General features: G+C 40.5%; 2 protein-coding genes across 2 annotated transcripts; both read left to right on the top strand.

Annotated features, from left to right (window-relative positions):
• Positions 1 to 3,968: 3,968 nt before the first annotated feature.
• On the top strand, positions 3,969 to 5,449 carry LOC108045975 (fork head domain transcription factor slp1). Its single transcript, XM_017125484.2, has one exon. The coding sequence runs from the start codon at positions 4,051 to 4,053 to the stop codon at positions 5,035 to 5,037; it is 987 nt and encodes a 328-aa protein (XP_016980973.1). The 5' UTR covers positions 3,969 to 4,050; the 3' UTR covers positions 5,038 to 5,449.
• Positions 5,450 to 16,780: 11,331 nt separating this feature from the next.
• LOC108045985 (fork head domain transcription factor slp2) lies at positions 16,781 to 19,347 on the top strand. The gene has a single exon (XM_017125498.2). The coding sequence runs from the start codon at positions 17,271 to 17,273 to the stop codon at positions 18,627 to 18,629; it is 1,359 nt and encodes a 452-aa protein (XP_016980987.1). The 5' UTR covers positions 16,781 to 17,270; the 3' UTR covers positions 18,630 to 19,347.
• The last annotated feature ends 566 nt before the right edge of the window (positions 19,348 to 19,913 follow it).

A 19,913-nucleotide genomic window follows, 5' to 3' on the forward strand; every position in this document is an offset into this window, starting at 1 on the left:
TACCAATAAACTGAAAGGCAGATTTGGCAGCCGTAAAAGTGAACCAGGTCGTAAAGGCAATATAAACTTAAGTCCGGTTTTGTACCTAAGCCAAGGAGCGGGATTCATTCAAAATCTGGGATTGACACCGGACTTATCAATAAACTGAGACTTAGAAATACACGAGGGAAAGGACCTGATTAGTGACAGATTTCAGCGTTTCGGGTGCATAAAAAATCGGCAGATATTTTTTGGGTGTGCAACGATAGATCGATCATGGCCATTGTTTGGGCCATAAAGTCCTGTGCATGCAGAATATCCTGTCGACAGGACAATGGCAGAAAGGCAAAGTGCGAGAAGACGACTCGCTGAGCGCGACAAATGCAAAGGATGTCCTGCTGATGTCCCAGCCATGTGACAGTCTCCGAGGATCGCAACGAGTCCTGTTGACAGCAGGACCTCAAAAGGAATATCGCACATTACGATCAATTATGGGACTCAATGCTCACCCACAGTGGAACGAAACCGGGCGAAAGTTCTGAAGGAGGGAAATCTTGTGGCGTTAATTGAAAATTACATGCACATTGTCTGTGGCCACGGTGTCTACTTGGAATTCGCTTATGCATTGCCTATAGTTCTCTACAGATTTCCTTAGTTTCCCTTAGTTTTCCCTTAGTTTTCCCTTAGTTTTCCATAGTTTTCGTCAGTTTTTGTGAGCTAATGAGGCAGGCGTAGCGCTCGCTCGAAGCGTGAAGCTCGCCAAGGAAACGCCTAAGTGTGGTTTTGGCAATGAAACCATAATGTCAGCCAGCGTGATCCCTATGGTGTCCTGATCACCCAATCAGCGACCACATGCTCTCGGTCTGCTCCACGGTCGATTTTGTGAAAGGTGTGCGTTCAAGGATCACAAATCGCTAATCAATTCGTTTTACTGCATTATCTTCTCAGCAGAGAAACGTTAAAGTCAAAACCAGAGTCACACCAAGTGTTAGAAACAGAAACTACTTATATAAAACTATTTTAAAATGACTTCTTAAGTTGTAAAAAGGAAACAAACTTTATTTAAGCTAAAATAGATTAATTTTCCAAATTAAAATATGAATGTATATAAAACCTTTTGAATTCCTTTTTGCTTAAATATTTATTCAAGGTTATATGTCTTAGAAATTTTATTTTTTAATTTTGACTGTTTTTAAAATTGAAATGAAAGATTAACAGAGTAATCAATGTAATACTTATTGTACATTAAATACAAAAGTTGCAAAATACAGAAAGGATTTGGCCATAGCTACAGGCATTTTCGGCAGGATTTTATATATTTTATATTTTGCTCTGTAAAATACCATCCATACTTTGTAGTCGATAATCTAATTACCCTTTAGACTATGCTCAAATTTCCGCAATGTGTGTGTCCCAGGATTTGTGGATTTTCGATGGCTTAGGGATTTCACAAATCAATTAGTTTTGTCGCGGCTGTCAAAATTATGCACTCACCAGGGAAAAGTCGTAGTCAAAGTCGGCGAAACGCCTTTCATGTCCGACTCCGACTTGCAAAAAACTATACAAATATCCAACTCAATTAGTGGGTCAGCCAAAAAAGAAAAAAGAGGGAAAAAGGGAAGCCGCAAAGAAAATCGAGGCGTTCAAATCTTCATTTATCCCTCGCTTAGAAAAGAAAGAAACGCTCTGTGGAAGAAAGAATAGTAACTCAACCTGCCGCCTCGACAATTGTTAACCGCCTACTTTTTTCCACTGCTCTACCTTTCTCTTTCTCCCTGCCTAGCCCCATCTCTTTCGGGCACTTTTAACTTTACCGACTTCTCTGAGTGCATCATTATCATCGGCAATTGGACTACTACTACTGCGTTAAAAGTGCGCTGCCTACTTTTTTTTTCCCAACTCTGCCATTGTTTTGTTCACTTATTTTTTGGTTTTGAGCAAAAAATAAAAATATGAGAAGGGAGCAAATTAATAGACAGTCATTTGGAACATGTGTTGTTGCTGCTTTGATTGTTTTGTCAAGTTGTCTAAGATATCAAACGCACAGTGCCGCCGACAAGTATTCGCCCCATCCATCTGTAATAACCCACAGCGCTGACGTCTTCATTGTGTCTACTTGACTTTCGCCCGATTTATCTGCCTGTATATTTGTTCAATTGTTCTAACAAAACATGCCATAAAAACATAAAACACTGTGGAAACAAAAACCACTTGTACTTCCTTGTTATTGTAGTCGGGGTCTAGTCACGGTCCATCGCCAACCCAACTGCAATCGAAAACCCCGGACTTTAAGTCCATTTCGGTAGCCATATCGCAAAGTATGGTCGGCGACACTTCGTTTGATCCCAAGGATGTTATTCCATATGAAATACATATGTCAGGCCTTACTTATAATTGTCAATGCGGCAACTATCTAAAAATGGTTAATAAAAAAGATATCCTCTAAGCATATTTCCAAAAACTAAATACAAATTGTTAGATAATAATCTTTTTATGTTGCAACTAATTTGGGAAAGAATTCTCTGCATTGGAACTTGTTCCCTTTATACAGAGTTCGGCTTGCAAATAACATTTTATCTATTAATTATTCTAAAAATAACTTGCTTTCAATATTTGTAATTAATAACTAACTGAATTACAATTTTATAAGAACTTTCCGGCCGCTGGACTTTGCTTTGACTCCCTTACAAATCACCAAAACACAACATAACTCTGTGCCCACCAACTTTAAACTTAACTCTAAGTCTGAACTCAAATATTTGTCAGGATGCATTTTCCAAATCTATTAATCTCCAAAAGGATCGCCAGAGATCCACATTGATTCTGGCGAAGCGCGCCCAGAACTAATTCGCAAATCTGTCGCGAAACGGGAACAAATCCCGCCGCTTGAAGGTTTAACCCCTTCGGATTACCTGAGTCCTGAGTCCTGAATCCTGAGCTCCATTGAGCTGTTGAAAATCGTTCCGTAAGCCCAGGCAGATAATCCCCGGGCTACAAAAGCGACCCTTGATCTAGTTTGGGCGGGATTAGGAGCAACTCAAGGAGTCTCTCAGATTGCTGGAAAACTAATTCGCAGAATACATTGTTAAATTATAAGTGGATAAAATATACAATCCCATATATAATACAACAAGATTATTTCTTGAGCACAAATGGAAATTATAGAAATTATTATTTTACAATTTCATTTAAATTACACCTAGTCTAAGGATTTGGTATTTCGTTCTATTAAATATGTTTTTTGAAAATTTATTATCAACCCTTAATCAACATCTCTGAACTTATTCTCCTATCTATTAATACATGATTTAATTTTTTACCAAATAAATTTATAATTTAAAAATTCACTATTTCAAAGTACTTATATAATTTGATTGCCATTTCTTTTAGATTGTCTCAAGGATTTCTTGGCTATTCAAAACTAGAAGGCCAATAATAATGGCCATCTTCATTGAAGTGATTAGAAATGGCCCACTTTTTCGACAGCTCCTATTTCCCTAATCAAACATAATTATCAAATTATAAACATCCTGATTAAATTGCGATTCTCTGGACTTGGTGTTTTTGTTTTTATTGCCGCTTGTTAGTGCAATTAATAGTCAAAACAGCGAGCGGAAGCGAGACGCACTGAGAGCAACCCCAAAGACCGACCCTGTTTGGATTGGATGTAATGGATATTTTGACGCCGAAGCAGCAAAAGACTGCAAATAAACATCCACAAGTTCCCAAACAAAGTCCGCTTTCCATATATACAACATACTTTCTGTGGAAGGCGAGTGGAACAAAATGGTCACAAAATGGAGGGCGGAGTCTGAGCTACCTAACTGCCCAACCACCCCTCTCTTTCGCACGCCCAGTTCGTGCTGTGCTACCCGTCTCTTTCGGCCTGTGGGCTCTCTTCGTGTAGACTTCGTTCGGGCGACCGGGGGTTGGACTATAAATAGTCCGATCCGGGGCTGTAGAGAATCAGTTCAGAGCTACCATCTCAAGCGCAAACATCTCAAGCGATCTCAAGTCGTGTGTGAGAATCAGAAACCAAAGATACAAAACTTGTACAACCGAAAAAAAACAATGGTGAAAAGTGAAATGGAATTCAAGAGCAACTTCTCCATCGATGCCATTCTGGCCAAGAAACCCAACCCAACGCAACCAGCCATCAAAACCGAACCGGTGCAGCATCATCATCACCACCAGTACGTTCATCCGTACTCCAATTCCGATGGCGAACTCTCCGCCTCGGAGGATTTCGATAGCCCCAGCAGGACCAGCACTCCAATGAGCAGTGCCGCCGAAAGTCTTTCGTCGCAGAACAACGATAAACTCGATGTGGAGTTCGATGACGAGCTGGAGGACCAGCTGGACGAGGACCAGGAGAGCGAGGATGGCAATCCCAGCAAGAAGCAGAAGCTGAGCAACGGCAGCGATACCAAGAAGCCGCCCTACAGCTACAATGCCCTCATCATGATGGCCATCCAGGATAGCCCCGAACAGCGGCTGACTTTGAACGGGATTTACCAGTATTTGATCAACCGATTCCCCTACTTCAAGGCCAACAAGCGGGGCTGGCAGAACTCGATTCGCCACAATCTCAGCCTGAACAAGTGCTTCACCAAGATCCCACGGAGCTACGACGATCCCGGCAAGGGCAACTACTGGATCCTGGACCCCTCGGCCGAGGAGGTGTTCATTGGCGAGACCACCGGCAAGTTGAGGAGGAAGAATCCGGGTGCCAGCCGCACTCGACTGGCCGCCTATCGTCAGGCCATCTTCTCGCCCATGATGGGTGGCTCCCCCTATGGAGCTCCTGCTCCTGGTTATGGATATCCAGGTGTTCCGTTCGCCGGAGCCGCTGCCGCCGCCGCTGCTGCCGCCGCCGCCCTGTACCAGCGCATGAATCCCGCCGCCTACCAGGCCGCCTATCAGCAGATGCAGTACCAGGCGCCGCAGAACCACCACCACCAGTCGCCACATCCCGCCCAGATGCAGGGCTATCCACCACAACTGAACGCCGAGTTGTTCCAGCGCATGCAGTTCTTTGGCAAGTTCCCATCCAGCTAAATCTTGGGAGCCGGCGCAAAACCAAGCCCAGCGCTTTGGATCAACAGAAACCCAGGGACAAGGGTCGTTTTGGGGAAGAGCCAGGAGATAGAAGCTCCTGCTTTATTCCCCTCGAAAAACACGTGACGTCTAAATGCTGCAATTTAGCAAATTCTTCTGGTCATCACCGCATTGACCGCTTCGCTTCTTCACCGTGTCCTCCAAGTCGACCTGGAAAGTCGACAGTTACAGCAAGGAAGGAGCACTGAGTCTTCATGACTTTCGGTCCTAAATTGAGGCCACTTCTTGCCAGTCGAGGGCCCTTGTAGTTCGCCCAATACTTTTTGTACATATGTAATTAAGAACAAATATCAAAGAAATATCAAAAAAAAATATAAAATAAAAAACACATTTAAAAGAAAATTTGTAAGCCGGCTTTCTTATTTTTTGAACTCATTTCAGAACAAACTTTTTCAGCAAATTAATACTGATAAGTATTTGGACAGGGTATTCAAATATAGATACAAATATGATGGATCAAAGTATTGATATCTTAAAATATTATTACTCCCAATAATAATATTATAATAAATATTTTTAATTTATTTAAATGTCTTATTTTAACTACTTTCAACATTTCTCTCTACTTTACTGTCTTTCTCCAAAAACCCAGCAGCTTCTTTCTGTTGACCGCCAGCTGCTGTCCAGCTCACAGTCACATCCCGTAAATATTTACCCAGCTTCCTTTACCGACTTGCTTTCATCCTGATGACTTAATTAGTTGTTTGCTAGCCAGAGCGGCAAACATGAAAATGATTCCCGAAAAAAGGCAGAAAAATGCGAGAGGATGAGGTTCAAAATGAGCCATCACCCATTGACTCGATTTTGTTTGGCTCTTTACATGCCCAGTGACAACTCCAGCTGTGCTGGATGTGCTGGGCACCGCAGGTACGATCCGAACCGATCCGATCCGATATGATATCCCATAGTCCCCGGAACCCCAGCCAGGCCATTGTCTACGTCTCTGTCCAGCGAGCACACTTCGCTCCCCGGTTCCTCCGCCCAGTCGCAGGCAATTTTTCTTAACTTTTGTTATACAATTTTTCAACTAATATGTGCGCTACACCGGGAAAAATAGTAAATATATACCTGTATATATAAAAATACATTTTATCTGGGACATTTTAATATTAAACCTATTGCTTTAGACAGAAAATCGGTCAAGAGAGATCTTCAAAACTATATGATATGATATTGATAACAGAAATAAAAACCACTGGAAAACAATATAGTCAATTAAATAACATGCCTTACGAAACTTAAGAAATCTCGTATAAAGTACAAAAAGTTTCTGAATATTAACAGTAATTTTAAAGTTTATTTTATCAAGTCCAACTGCGTAGATTTTTTTTAAACATTTTTCTCAGTGTAAAACTCGGGACTTGCTGAGGCCTCAATTTGAAAGATGAGAACGTTAGGGACATTGTGGAAAGAAATAGTAAAAAGGGCACCGACTTGGGCGTTGTTTTTGAAATTTCTCAAACTGTGTGTTTTCGGGTTCTCAGTGGATGTCTTCATTTTCGAAAATTTCACTTGGTGCGGCGGCTTCTGATTCTTTGATCACTTGACATGTGTTTGTGTGCGTGGCTTAAGTGCGCGTTGGAGTAAAAGATGTGAGAAAAAGGGAGCATCATCAGAATCAACAAGTTTTCCCCCTTTCCCCATCCAAATCGATTGACAGGGAAAAATTCGAATAACAAGCCCCGACGATATCATAAATACTCCGCTTTTCACTCTTTTCTCTCTCGCTCTTTCAAAGGCGATTTGTAAACGAAATGATAATTAATATCATCGTTACTAGATTAATCTCCTCACCCTCCTCATCTGCCTTCCACATTTTATCTCCGGCGAGAGACGATCGGTAGCAATTATCATATTTTGTGTGTCCATTTTTCTTCGATTCAATAATTGTAAATTATTGTGTGTGTGCTGGTAAATCATGTTATTGAAACGATTAGCTGGCAGTTTTATAAGGTGTCAGCTGGAAATCGGATGAAAGGGGCAGGGGATGGGTTTGGTTGAAAGTTGTGCAATAACTTATCAACTATTAGTCGAATCAGGTTACTTAATGTATATGTAATAAAATGGCTAGACTTAGTTGGATAATTAAGATATTATTTAAATAGAAGCTAATGACGTTTCTTCAATAATCATAATTGTCAATGTCCCATATATATGTACATCTATAATTCTCTAAAAACTAGATTATCTTGGTAGTAATGTAGTACAAATGCAATTTCTTTAAGATTATCTTTTTGATTTTAAAATTGTATTTCAGAAAAACTAAAAACAATCAATAACTTTCCTTTATCCCACAATAATCAGGATTTTTAAAAATAGTAATATATATTTTATTATTTCTTTATTTATTCTTAGAGTCTTAAATAAATTATTCGGGATCGGTAAGTACAAGCGTGTTCTAAGATTGTATTTATATTCTTTTAAATGCAAACTGTGCCATTTGCAGCTGAGATTTTTATTGTGAGGATTAAATATTGCTGGCCTAAACCCTTGCATTGTTTATTAAATATGAGCCCTCTGCTCATTTGAGCAGCTCCTAAAGAAGCATTTCTCAACAGAGAACCATCTCCGATTCCACGTCGTGTATGTACATATTTGGGGCTTATGCTCAGCTTAGGTCAGTGCAAGAGTTAAATCGTTTTTGGCCCACGCCTTAAGCCATCGATTCAAATATTTTGCCCATATTCCGTTGCCATATATATACCATATTTCTGTCGATGGTTTTGCACTGAACTGTTGTGCTCAATCCGCAGATCAGTCGAATAGAACAATTTGCTGGTGGCATTGTTTTATTGGGCTGCCCCGGCTTAAGTTGGTCTGGTTTGTTATTGAAATAGATCGGATGAGCGCATTATATACTTAACACATCGCATGTGCCCTGGATTCGGATTGAATTCAGAAATCCACTTACCTAAGCCCGGGACTAGCTCCGAGCTCTAAGTCGCTAAATCAGTCCGAGGGTCTCGGGGTTCCTTAAACTACATATCACTTTAGAATAGAATTGGGCAGCGGGTAAGCCGAATGGGAATATTGGTATGCGAATAAAGCGAGTAGCACGCGCTCGAGCAAAAGGAAAGTAGAAAATATAAAAGTCTTAACCAAGTCTCCTTTCTATTGGCTTAAGTGCTCGACATGCAATTTACAAAGATAACAAGCAGAAGCAAAGCGAAACCTCGGATCTGCCTTACTTATCTTATTACCCGGGTTAAGTGCGGGGATTACGGTGTCGAAAGAGCAACCTTGTGGGTCCTTCGGATCCTTGGGATGTACTATATACAGGAAAGGCTCGACCAGCAGATGCCGAGGCCTGATTACCCAGCATGCATCTTCGGGATTCGCATCCTGGCACACGGGATATTTGGAATCCAGGATGCGTGTGCCGTTTGTTACACTTTTTGTCCATTTAGACTGCCACTGGGTGCTCCTTCTCCGCTCTAATGATTCAAACCCATCGGCTTAGTTTCTCGAACGGATCTATTTCATAAATATTTTATACATAATCGGTTAGTTGCTTAGACGCTTTGTTTGTGCAAAGGCTTAAGATCAGCGGTGGTTTTTTCATACGGGTTTTCGGTTGCAAGGGATAAGTTATTCTTTCTTTTCATTATATACTTTTTTTCTGAGTTGAATAGAGCAGATATTGAAGATAGGAGTTGTCTTGGCCTGGAAACTTTTCTTTGTAGAGATCTTTTTGAAAGAGGTGGTTGACAAGGTGTTGAAAATTGTATGACCTTTTTGAACATGATGATTAAGTGATATTAAATTGGTATTAAAATGAATAATTTATTTGTTAAAATTTAATTTGTTAAATTGACAAATGACAAATAAGATTGTTATAACCAAATTATAGTTCCCCAAAAGTATTGCAACACCTTGATTGGGTAATTGAATCAGTGATGAGAACCTCGACATTTGTTAACCCAGTTAGTTGACACTAAGTAGTTTACAACAGCAGTATGAAAAATATTGACATTATCGATTGGTTTTAAATCCAGTTAGATGAGCCACCACAAGAGTCCACCACGGACCCCTTTCACCACCCATCGGTGACTGCAAGTATATACCCACATCATATATATATATGGAAGCCCCTCAAGTACTGGGTGTGTCACCTAGTGCAAACTATGCAGAACCCAAGCTCGAATCGAACCCAACCCATGGAGAATCTAGTGGCGACCACACAGTGACCACAAAATGTGTTTTTAATTGAAACTGATGTGGCCGGCTACTCCACTATAAAAGGCTGATGGGATCAGATGAGGGCAGCGCATTCAAATATTTATTAATACAATAATTGTTAACCCATGGGCCGCGTACACTCACCCAATAATCAAATAATGGCAATACAAACACAGCGAATGGGAAAATATTTGAAAATATTTGAGCGACAAATGCGCAAAGTAACAATCAACGGCAAATATATGTGGGCAGTTCGGTAGTGCTCCTTAATTAGTTTCTTTCATTATCTTGGCCTCTCTGTTGACCCGAATTTCAATTAAGTTAATTTACGCCGCCAGTTCTCTTCCCCTTCGCAGAAGCAATAAATAAATGAATGTATGAATGAACCTAGTACGATGCGTAGTTCTTTCAATTGTGTAAGAGGAATACGCTCACAATTAAGCAGAAATTATGAATGAGTAATTAGGAATTGCACTTGAACACTCGACCCGTCCAGTTAACACTACTTGCTGCTAAGAAATCCCCCACATGGATCGAACGGAAGTGAGTTCATTCCGGTTGGGGGTTAAGTTGGCTCTCGATTTACTTCTGCCTGGGGATGTTGGTGTCCATCTGTGCCGAAGATGCCGAGATACGGAGGACAGACAGCTTGCATGATAAGTTGGGATCTGAACCTTTCAATCTTTCACTTGAACAGCGGAATTGGCCTCTAAACTGCGAGTGCAGATGTCTTGGGGTTCTGCGAGAAAGATATCTTGAGTTAAGCTTATGAAATTGTTGATAACAATATTTAGTTATGAAAATCGGTAATATAGGTTCCTTAAAAAGCTCTGCAAACAATTAAAGTTTCTTAGGCCTAAGATCCGATTGTTATATTTTGCCTATTGCTGATTTCAATTGGCTTCCGACTGCAGAAAGAATTTGAATTTCCTAGAACTGACAAAGTAGTTTTAAGTCTCTATTAAAAATAAGAGAAACTGACTTCTGCAGAAGTTTCTTTGGAATAATTTAATTTAAAATAAAGACGTTTCATAATCCTAATCTGAAATTTCAAGCCTGGTCTTTTCTCCTGTATAAACATATTGGGATCCCTTTTTCATATCCCACTGATTTTGATTTCAGGCCCTCTCCACCCACGTTAGCTAATTGCTTCCTAACCCTGACTTCTCTGGAGATCTGGCTGATGGAATCCCTACTCACACTGCCTCAGATTTCACACTGATATAAACTGCTAATGGTTTCAATGGGGCACAGAAAACACAACGCCACTCGGCGCACAATCAACAAATTAAGCCAGGCCAAGGGCCACAACTCGGACCTCAATTAAATTGATTTAGATCGGGGAGGAGAGCTCTAGTTCCCCAGAAGTCGATCGACTGAACCACCGAACTATTGTGAACTGACCGATGTTTCTGAGGAAGCTGAGGAAGCACCAGCATAATCAGGCCATCAAACAACTTCTAAGCACTCTGACCGATCATGTGTAGCAATAAATCCGCAAAAGTACCCGCAAGTTTTGAGATCAGATGTTCAAGACTCACTCGTGACCAGTGACTTTTTATACCCTTGCATGGGGGTATATTAAATCGAGGAAGGAATAGGTGAAATTGTTTTATTTATCACTTAAAAAACGATTTTACAATATATAACTAAAGTACCTGGTAATTTATAGATTAATTAAAGCTTCAAAATATTATTATAAAATACTATGATTTTACTAATATTTTAACTTAGTGTTTCAAAATGAATAAAATAATTGCACAATGTTCATAAGGTAAGAAACTTAGAGATATTAATAGTCTACTCAATTTTCCTTGTAGTTCAAAAATTATTCTTTGTCGCGAAAAAACAAATATTCGAAGGGTATTCTAAGCTTCGGCTATTAAAAAAAGTTATTTTTATTTTATCTGCGGTCGCTTGTTGACGCTTGTTGTTGCTGTCGTTAATTGTTACGCAGTTCATTAACACACATCACAGGGCACCACATCGCAATACGCCATATAACACCATGCCACATCCACATTACGATCGGGTTCGGGTCCCCTCGATTTGGAAGTTACATGTGTGTGAGTGAGTGTGCCACCCTCGCGTGGCACACGCGACTTTTCCCCACCCCACACACACCGCCCCCTGCCACACCACCCCTCCCACTGACCTTTCCACCAGCGCTAACGATGACATCTAAGCGGTTGCTGCCGTTGCTCTTCGTGTAGCTGCACTGCAAGAAACTTCGTCATTTTATATAACAATTATTATTTGGACACACCGAGTTTTTAACATGGAGTATTTGTAACATCTAATTAAATGTTCGAATAAAAATAAAATTAAATATATAATAGAAACATAAAATTTGTATTCAAATAAATTGGATATTTTAGTAAATTTTTCCAAACAGTAGTTTGAGTATAAAGATGGAATTATTTTCTATTAATTTCAGAATATAATTGAAAGATTTTAATAATTTAAAAATTATGCCCCAATAGTGAATTTGTTTTTGTTTTATTTTATAAAGCGTTTAATAAAAACATTTAGGATTAGGGTTACTGATGTTTTTTTTTAATCTATATATATTTTTTCTCAGTGTAGTGGTGCTGGTGTTTCGGTTGCCCTTAACGATGTTGCTGACGAGTGTCGCGTTGCCGTCGCCTCGTTTTTGTCAGCGTTTGTGGGTTGTTAATGTTATTTGTTGTTGGTGTTGGCGCTGCGTGAGTTTTGGCAGTGTTTCTCTTTTTTCGTAAAATGCGTGTAAATCAGTTTATAACACATTGTCAACAATTATCAAGTGTTAGCCGTTGGGAAGGGGTGAGCTTTGGGCTTTTTTTGAGGGTTTGTCGACCAACTTGGTGCGCTACGTGATCAAAGCATATACATTTTTAAATTCATTCAGACAAGAAAATACTGTAGTTGACCAAATTTAAATAGCTATTTTCTAATCTATAGTTTTATGCTTTAATTTGCAAGGGGGTTATGTATTCTGTTGTTTTTGAGTAATACCATCATATCAATTTTTCAGCTGGATCAAGTTTTGTTTACAAATATTTATAAAATGTTATAAGGCTTAACACTAGAGCAAATTTTAAAACCTGTCAAACATTGTCTACATTAGTGTTTGGTGTTCAGTTTGGTCAGGCAATCTTCTTATTTCATCTTTCACTCTACCATATGGCAACACTCCATTCTCAGATGATCTCAGATGATAATCATCTTCGAATAGACTTTCAAATCGAATCCCCTGCTATAGCGCACTTATCAACCACCGAAGCTGAAAGTTTCCTTTTTCTAAATCCTGGTTTCCGGCTCATCACCCCGCTGTTTTGGCAAACCATATGCTCTCGCAGCATGGACCATTGGTCCATGGAGCAACCCCCAAAAAGGAACCCCCTCCCCCCACGGATTTCACCCTTCGCCGTACTCAAGGCAACCTCTAGGACACTCATTTGGCTGTTTATTTGCAAAACGAAGCACACGATAACAGCAACAACAACAGACGTAACAAGTGTGTCCGAATCCCGGAACTGTCCAAAGACCCGTGAACGTGATTTCAACAAAATTTGGCCAATTTGTCAGTTTCCTTTCCCCGCCGGGTAAATCCCCTTGAAAACGGCTCAGAACGAAAAGCGAGAGGAAAACTCTTTTTTACTCAGGGAACTATATTCTGAAATGTGTAACATTTTTCGGTAACCGAGTTTAAGAAAAGTATAGCAGGTTAAAAGTCAAGAAAGTTTGATGTATCTTAAGGCTGAATAAGTTTAATACAATATATTTTGAAATTGAGATTACCTAAGGTTAATTTTTAAACTTTTTTAAAAGCTGATATTTATTATTTAGTCATGTTCTTTAACAAATCATTATTATTATTTCATTTGTAACTATTTAAGACGCTTTAATCGAAATCAGATGTTAGCGGGAGGGTTTAACCCGTTTTCCTTAATCAAGCCAAAGGCCAAATTGAAAATATTTGCATGGCTAAGCGACGGCGATTAGGGAGGAGCAAGGCCTTCGAGGAGGACACAGCTTGAGGTCCACGAAATGAGATTAATACGCGCTAAGCTAAGTCCTCGTTCCGAACCTGGATCGATCTAATCCTTGCTTAACTCTTTCGAAACGGTAGCTGGAATGGTGTTTGGGCGTAGGTAGGACATTGTAGGATTCCCATTGCTGACTGCGACCATGTAAACAGACCATATAAACAGCGGAAGCGACGGGCCATCCTTTAAAGCCAATCCTCTCGACCCGATCCTCATCTCGACCCTTAACCCCTTCAGAAACCCCGATTCCGCAGGTAGTAGTATCCTACGATTTAGAGCCTTGTTTGCATGGACCGCGCTGATCCGTTGGACAAACAAGCTAATCCTGCGGTTAAACTGCCATTGAGTCTATCAAAATAAGGCATATATACCCGGAAGGACATGCGCGTAGGCGTTTTTCCACGGGGCGTGGCAACTTTACGGCCGAGAACGGGTTGAGCACCACCGAATTTTGTCTAAAGGGTTAAGCGTCGCGGATTCATTTCTGCCAAAATATCAAAAACCTCGAGCTGGAACAAAACTAAATGCCTGCTATAAATCTGGCTGATTAGTAAAGTACTCTCGCCCCTAACTCCGAACGGGTGTGTATAAATCCGAAATCCTGAAATATAAATCCCTCCAGTAGCGCGGAAATCTGTCTCCTTTTCAGCGTTTTAATCAATGACAAGTTGGTTTTTTTTCGGTGGCCGTTTTTCATGGGTTTTTGTTTGTCCGGGGTAATTACGCTCTGTAGTTTCCGGACTCCCGATTGTCGGGAAGTTCTAAGTCGGTTCTCTGGTCGGTTTGTTTGTTTTGAATTGTTGATATTTTGAATATTTTCGAAAAGGATTTTTCTGCTTATTTTGCTTCTGAAATTTTGAGCGGGAAATCGGTAAGATGAATCGCAAAGTAAACACAGATTTTTATTTATTTGGTTAATCAACAGGAGTGGGATGATTGATCGTTTGAGTTAAGTTAAACATTGGAAGTATATCATTTTTATACCCGTTACTCGTAGAGTAAAAGGGTATATTGTATTCGTGCAAAAGTATGTAACAGCTAGAAGGAAGCGTTTCCGACCCTATAAAGTATATATATTCTTGATCAGGATCACTAGCCGAGTCGATCTAGCCATGTCCGTCTGTCCGTCTGTCCGTCTGTCTGTCCGACTGTCTGTCTGTCTGTCCGTATGAACGCTGAGATCTCGGAAACTATAAAAGCTAGAAGATTGGCATTTTGCATGTAGATTTTAGAAGTTCCTACGCAGCGCAAGTTTGTTTCAAATTGGTGCCACGCCCCCTTTAACGCCCACAATCGCTTATATACGATTTTAAAAATTTAAATATTTCGGAAAAGTAAAAATGCAGTTTTATTGTGTTTATCAGTACCTATCGAAATGTTGAATAAATTTTTCAAATCGGACCATTCGTTAAAAAGTTATGCGTGATCAAAGTTTCTATCTCCATCTCCCTCGCACTCCCTTTGCCTGAGTAACGGGTATCTGATAGTCGGGGCACCCGACTATAGCGTTCTCTCTTGTTAATTTTACAAAGATCAGTGCATTATCTGTTAAACGAATATTTTTGTATTACTTATACAATGAAACTATCAATGTAATTTTCTATGTTGGCTCATCACAAAATAATTTATTTACTCAATTTAAAATGTTCCTTTGGAATAAATAACCAATACTGAATACCACCCTCATTTCACTTTTCAAATTTATCCCCTCCTAAGTTATTCCAAATATAATAACATAATTAATAAAATATTATTAAGTGTCTTCCCTTCTTGCAATATCTCTATTATGTATTTAGAGCAAACATACAATTTCAAAGAGGACCCATAATTATCATGCAGTGGTATCCCCCATTATTTAATAATAGCCCAGAGTTGCCCATCCATTTAGTTCGAAACCCCGTCACAATTGAATGCAAAGCAGCCAAAACAATTACCCAACGCAGAAAATACAATGATAAATAATTTAATTGAAATACTTAGAAAACAATGGGGCTACGAAAAATCAATTGAATACTGTTGGGCGCCATTTTGTATTGACCGGAGAGTAACAAAAAGGGGGGCTTGTGTTTTCCGCTTGGAGAATTCCCCATTCTCCATCGAAGAGAGCGCATGTCTCCACTCGGTTATCCAATAAGTTGTGGCCAAGCACACACAAAGATACAGATACACCCAAAACCAGATACGGATACAAACATGGCGTCGTCGTCTTGGTCTTCGGCTTTTTTTATGGTTTTCGTTCAGGTAAAACATGTTTTCCCCCTCCTTGCAGTCGTGTGTGTTTTTGGATCCAATCGCAGGGCCGACGAGTGCACGCCCCCAATTTGTGAAAACAATTATTATGATTACAGCAATGATTTCGACTAGAGAGGGGTAACCATATAGGTCTTAGCCATGGGGTCTTTGTTGGCCGGTCATGTGGCATGTGTTTCGTGGCTCATGCGAATGCCAGCAGCTGCTATTCCACTTTTGCAGGCGTTCTGGAAAATTCCTTCGGGGAAATTGATTGCTCCAAATTACATTTAATTGTCAGATCGTTTTTGATTTGCTTGGTAGTTGAAAAGTTTCTCCTTGAGGAAATATGGCATTTTAATTTAACTTTGCGATTTAAATATGTATTTATAACTACCTCCTTTTTGGGGTTCTATCATTTCTAACTGCTTAAAGAGAAGAAAAGTTTATTATTTAAAATCCTAACCGGTCATAAAAATCAATGCCAATTGATTACAATTGGTAACATCTGTTAAAATGTACTACCTAGAAATGAAATGATGAACTCCCTCCCACAAAATCGGGCTATTGTACCGAATCATCTTAATGTTACTCTACGGGTATACAAATCCCAATCCTGAAAACACAAATCTCTGTCCATATCTAACTGACTCGCAACCCCCTTTCGCCATCCATAAGTTTGCAAACTCGCCGAAAAATTAACGGGGGCAAACGGCAACTGAAACGATAACAACAACAACGGTCCGGGATACAATTAATAATGGCAACTGTGTGTAAAAACAAGAAATACATTAACACCAACAACGAAACGACGGCAGCTGCCGATATAAAAGAGCAAGGGGGAATAATAATAAAGAATAATAAGTATACGAAAAATACCTAGCGTATCAAAACGCAACCCACAATCCGGAAAAGGGTGACCCACTCTATATGGCATGGGATGTACCATATAGGTCTATACATGTTCCCGAGTTTTTGTTTATTTGTGTGCGTGGCGTCGGCGTTTTTCGTGTTTCATGTCGGCGGCAATTAGCTAAACGAATGGGAAAAATAAATCTGAGCGGGAAAGAGAGTACGTAATTTGAGTGCGTTGGACAGGGACAACTTATAATTCGTTCCACAGCGCTGATTGGTCGGTTTGAGAACCACCCCCGATAACACCTCTGAAGACCCTGCTCAACAAAAAAAAACCGGACCGACTGCGATTGGGAATTATTGGGAATTCTCGTTTTTAGTCTACACTGAAAGCCCCAGAGCAACGGACGTGAAATCGTGTATATTTGTGGGCTGTGTATTATCGTCGAGCGTCGGTAAAACTGAACGTAAAACGAATGAACTGAACGAAACAGCCAATTTGAAAATCTAGTGAATTGGAAACTCCAAAATAACGAAAATAAATACAGAATACTATTAAAAACAAACGATTAGCAACACAATAAATATTTACAAATCATTCAAAGATTTTCTAACAAATTCCTTTAAAGAATGGCTCAATTGAATAGCCTTAATAACGATATATTGGTATTCTAAAGACAAAAACGAATAGATTGGAAGAACTTTGTTTGACAATACCTAATAAAATTTAAAAAAAATATTGTGGAAGTTTTATAAGAAAAGCATTACAAACAAAAAACCATAAGATCTTAATATTTATGTAAAAGGCTGTATAAATCAAAATAAAACCAAAATTAACTTTAAAGGCAATGTTGAGCTGTTAAATCATCTGAACTGCACAACATGGTGAAGATCGAGGAAGGTCTGCCGTCCAGCGAGATCAGCGCCCACAGTCACCACTTTCAGCACCACCACCACCCACTGCCGCCCACCACCCACCATCATCCGCTCCAAAATCCCCATCCCGTCGGCCTGAATCTCACCAATCTGATCAAAATGGCCAGGACGCCCCATCTGAAATCCAGTTTCTCCATTAATGCCATTCTACCCGAGACTTTGGAGCATCACGATGACGACGAGGAGGAGGAAGTAGAGAAGAAACCCCCGGCGAAGTTTCCTCCCAATCATAATAACAATAATCTGAATGCCACCACCTGGGGTTCCGAGGATCAGGAGGCGGAAAGTGATCCCGAATCGGATCTGGATGTGACCTCCATGTCACCGGCACCAGCTGTGAATCCCAACGAAAGCGATCCGGAGGAAGTCGACGAGGAGTTCGTGGAGGAGGACATAGAATGTGATGGTGAGACCACCGATGGCGATGCGGAGAACAAATCCACTGATGGCAAGCCCGTCAAGGATAAAAAGGGTAATGAGAAACCGCCCTATAGCTACAATGCCCTGATCATGATGGCCATTCGCCAAAGTCAGGAGAAGCGTCTAACCCTGAATGGGATCTATGAGTACATCATGACCAATCATCCCTACTACAGGGACAACAAACAGGGCTGGCAGAACTCCATAAGGCACAATCTTAGCCTGAATAAGTGCTTTGTGAAGGTGCCTCGACACTACGATGATCCTGGGAAGGGTAACTACTGGATGTTGGATCCCTCGGCGGAGGATGTCTTCATTGGAGGATCGACGGGGAAGTTGAGGAGGAGGACGACGGCTGCCTCTCGCTCAAGGTTGGCGGCCTTCAAGCGATCCCTGATAGGACCCATGTTCCCAGGACTGGCCGCCTATCCCCAGTTTGGCCAATTTCTCACCTATCCACCGACGGCGCCAAGTTTGCTGGCCAGCATGTACCAGCGCTACAATCCCTTTGCCCCGAAAAGTGGACCCGGACATCCGGGTATACCGCCGCACCAGGGGGCGGGACTACCGGGCCTGCCTGGACCTCCGGGACCCCCCGGACCTCCGCCCCCCTTTGTGGCACCACCCACGAGCAGCGAACTCTACCAGCGATTGCAGTATCAACAGCTGTTGCATCAACATGCGGCAGCCGCCGCTCTAGCCGCTCATCAGCGGCAACTTTCGGTGGCGGCGGCTTCGGCGTCACAACCGCCGCCCCACCACGCCCACCTGGTGGCCCAGCCGCCCCTCTCGCCGCCCAGTCACCTTCAGGGGGGCGGGGACTCCCCGGGACCCTCGCCACAGCCCCTCATCAAACCCGTCACCGTGGTGTCCCGCAACAGCTGAAGATTCTGGGAAGATGGAGGGAGCACCTTCTCTAGCTTATAAGTATTCACTGTACATAGATATAGCCGCGACTGAGGCGCTAGACGCTTGTAAATAGATGAAAAAGGGGGCGAAAATAAGAAAATCAAACCAGGAGCTAAAGAACATAAACATATTCGGTTAACCGAATTTAAAAGAAACCTTTGCAGAGTTGGCGAAATATTAACTGATTGGTAAGCAAAAAGCTTTAGATTTATGAGCGAATATAAACTAATGCCAAATATTACAAAACAGCCATTTTTACTTCAAGAAAATAAGAGGGTTCAATTGATGAAGAAAAAATTTGTTTTTCATGATTCGAAATACTGTAAGATCTTAATCAAAATTACTTAAAATTTTTAAGTTAAAAACGATTGTTAGTTATATTATTTTCAATCAAATCAATGTCCGTCATTAGCCAGAAAACCTATTAAGACTTGATCTATAGAATCTTGAAAATGAAATACAAATAAACCAGATTAAAAAACCTCTGCAAAGGCTTTTCCAGACGAGTGTTTCAGAATTGGTAACTTGTTGTCACATATCTACGATATATGAATGTAATATGTTTAACGATACTTAAGCGCTGCAGGCAAAGAACTAAGCACTATTTAATTTATATATTATTGTACATTTAGACACCGAACTAAGCGATGAAAACAGAAACCAATTAAAATTCTATTGAAATAAAAATTGAAAACACAAAGACATAAATTAATGAAATCTACGGGGGAGCTTGGGGATTGTTTGTGTCGGCGGGTGTTAAATTGAACTGCAGTGGCCGCTAAATGAATCTGTTGTCGCGACAAACTGGTCGGCAATCGGACGAACAGGAAGTCCTTAATAACTGGAGGCACACTCATATATATTCGTATATACATATGGGTAGTTGTTGGCACCGTAGAAGTAGCGCTAAATGCCACTACCAAGTGTCAAATCAAATCAAATTTCAGCACATGTCCCACGCACGACATCAAATAAAATTAATAAAACTTGGGGGAAACATGCCCTTTTGTCATGGAATTGTTTTACATCAATGCGTACACACCTAAAAAGAATAAATAGTTATGTGTTATATTTATAGCGATCATTTTGATATGTCAAAAATATAGAATTTATTTTCTAATTTCCAGAGTATAACTTTACCAAATTTAAACCGATTCCAAAGTGGCATACCTCTAAAGACTCGTGATTAGATTCTCTAAAAATCTGCATTCGAAATTTTCAATTTAACGATGATCAAATTTTTGACCCATTTTCATGTTA

Source organism: Drosophila rhopaloa, unplaced genomic scaffold (assembly GCF_018152115.1).
Source record: "Drosophila rhopaloa isolate 14029-0021.01 unplaced genomic scaffold, ASM1815211v1 contig_2, whole genome shotgun sequence".
Taxonomy (NCBI): domain Eukaryota; kingdom Metazoa; phylum Arthropoda; class Insecta; order Diptera; family Drosophilidae; genus Drosophila; species Drosophila rhopaloa.

Bases quoted from the DNA above. Each gene is read 5' to 3' on its own strand.
- LOC108045975 (XM_017125484.2), top strand. From the start codon at position 4,051: ATGGTGAAAAGTGAAATGGAATTCAAGAGCAACTTCTCCATCGATGCC.
- LOC108045985 (XM_017125498.2), top strand. From the start codon at position 17,271: ATGGTGAAGATCGAGGAAGGTCTGCCGTCCAGCGAGATCAGCGCCCAC.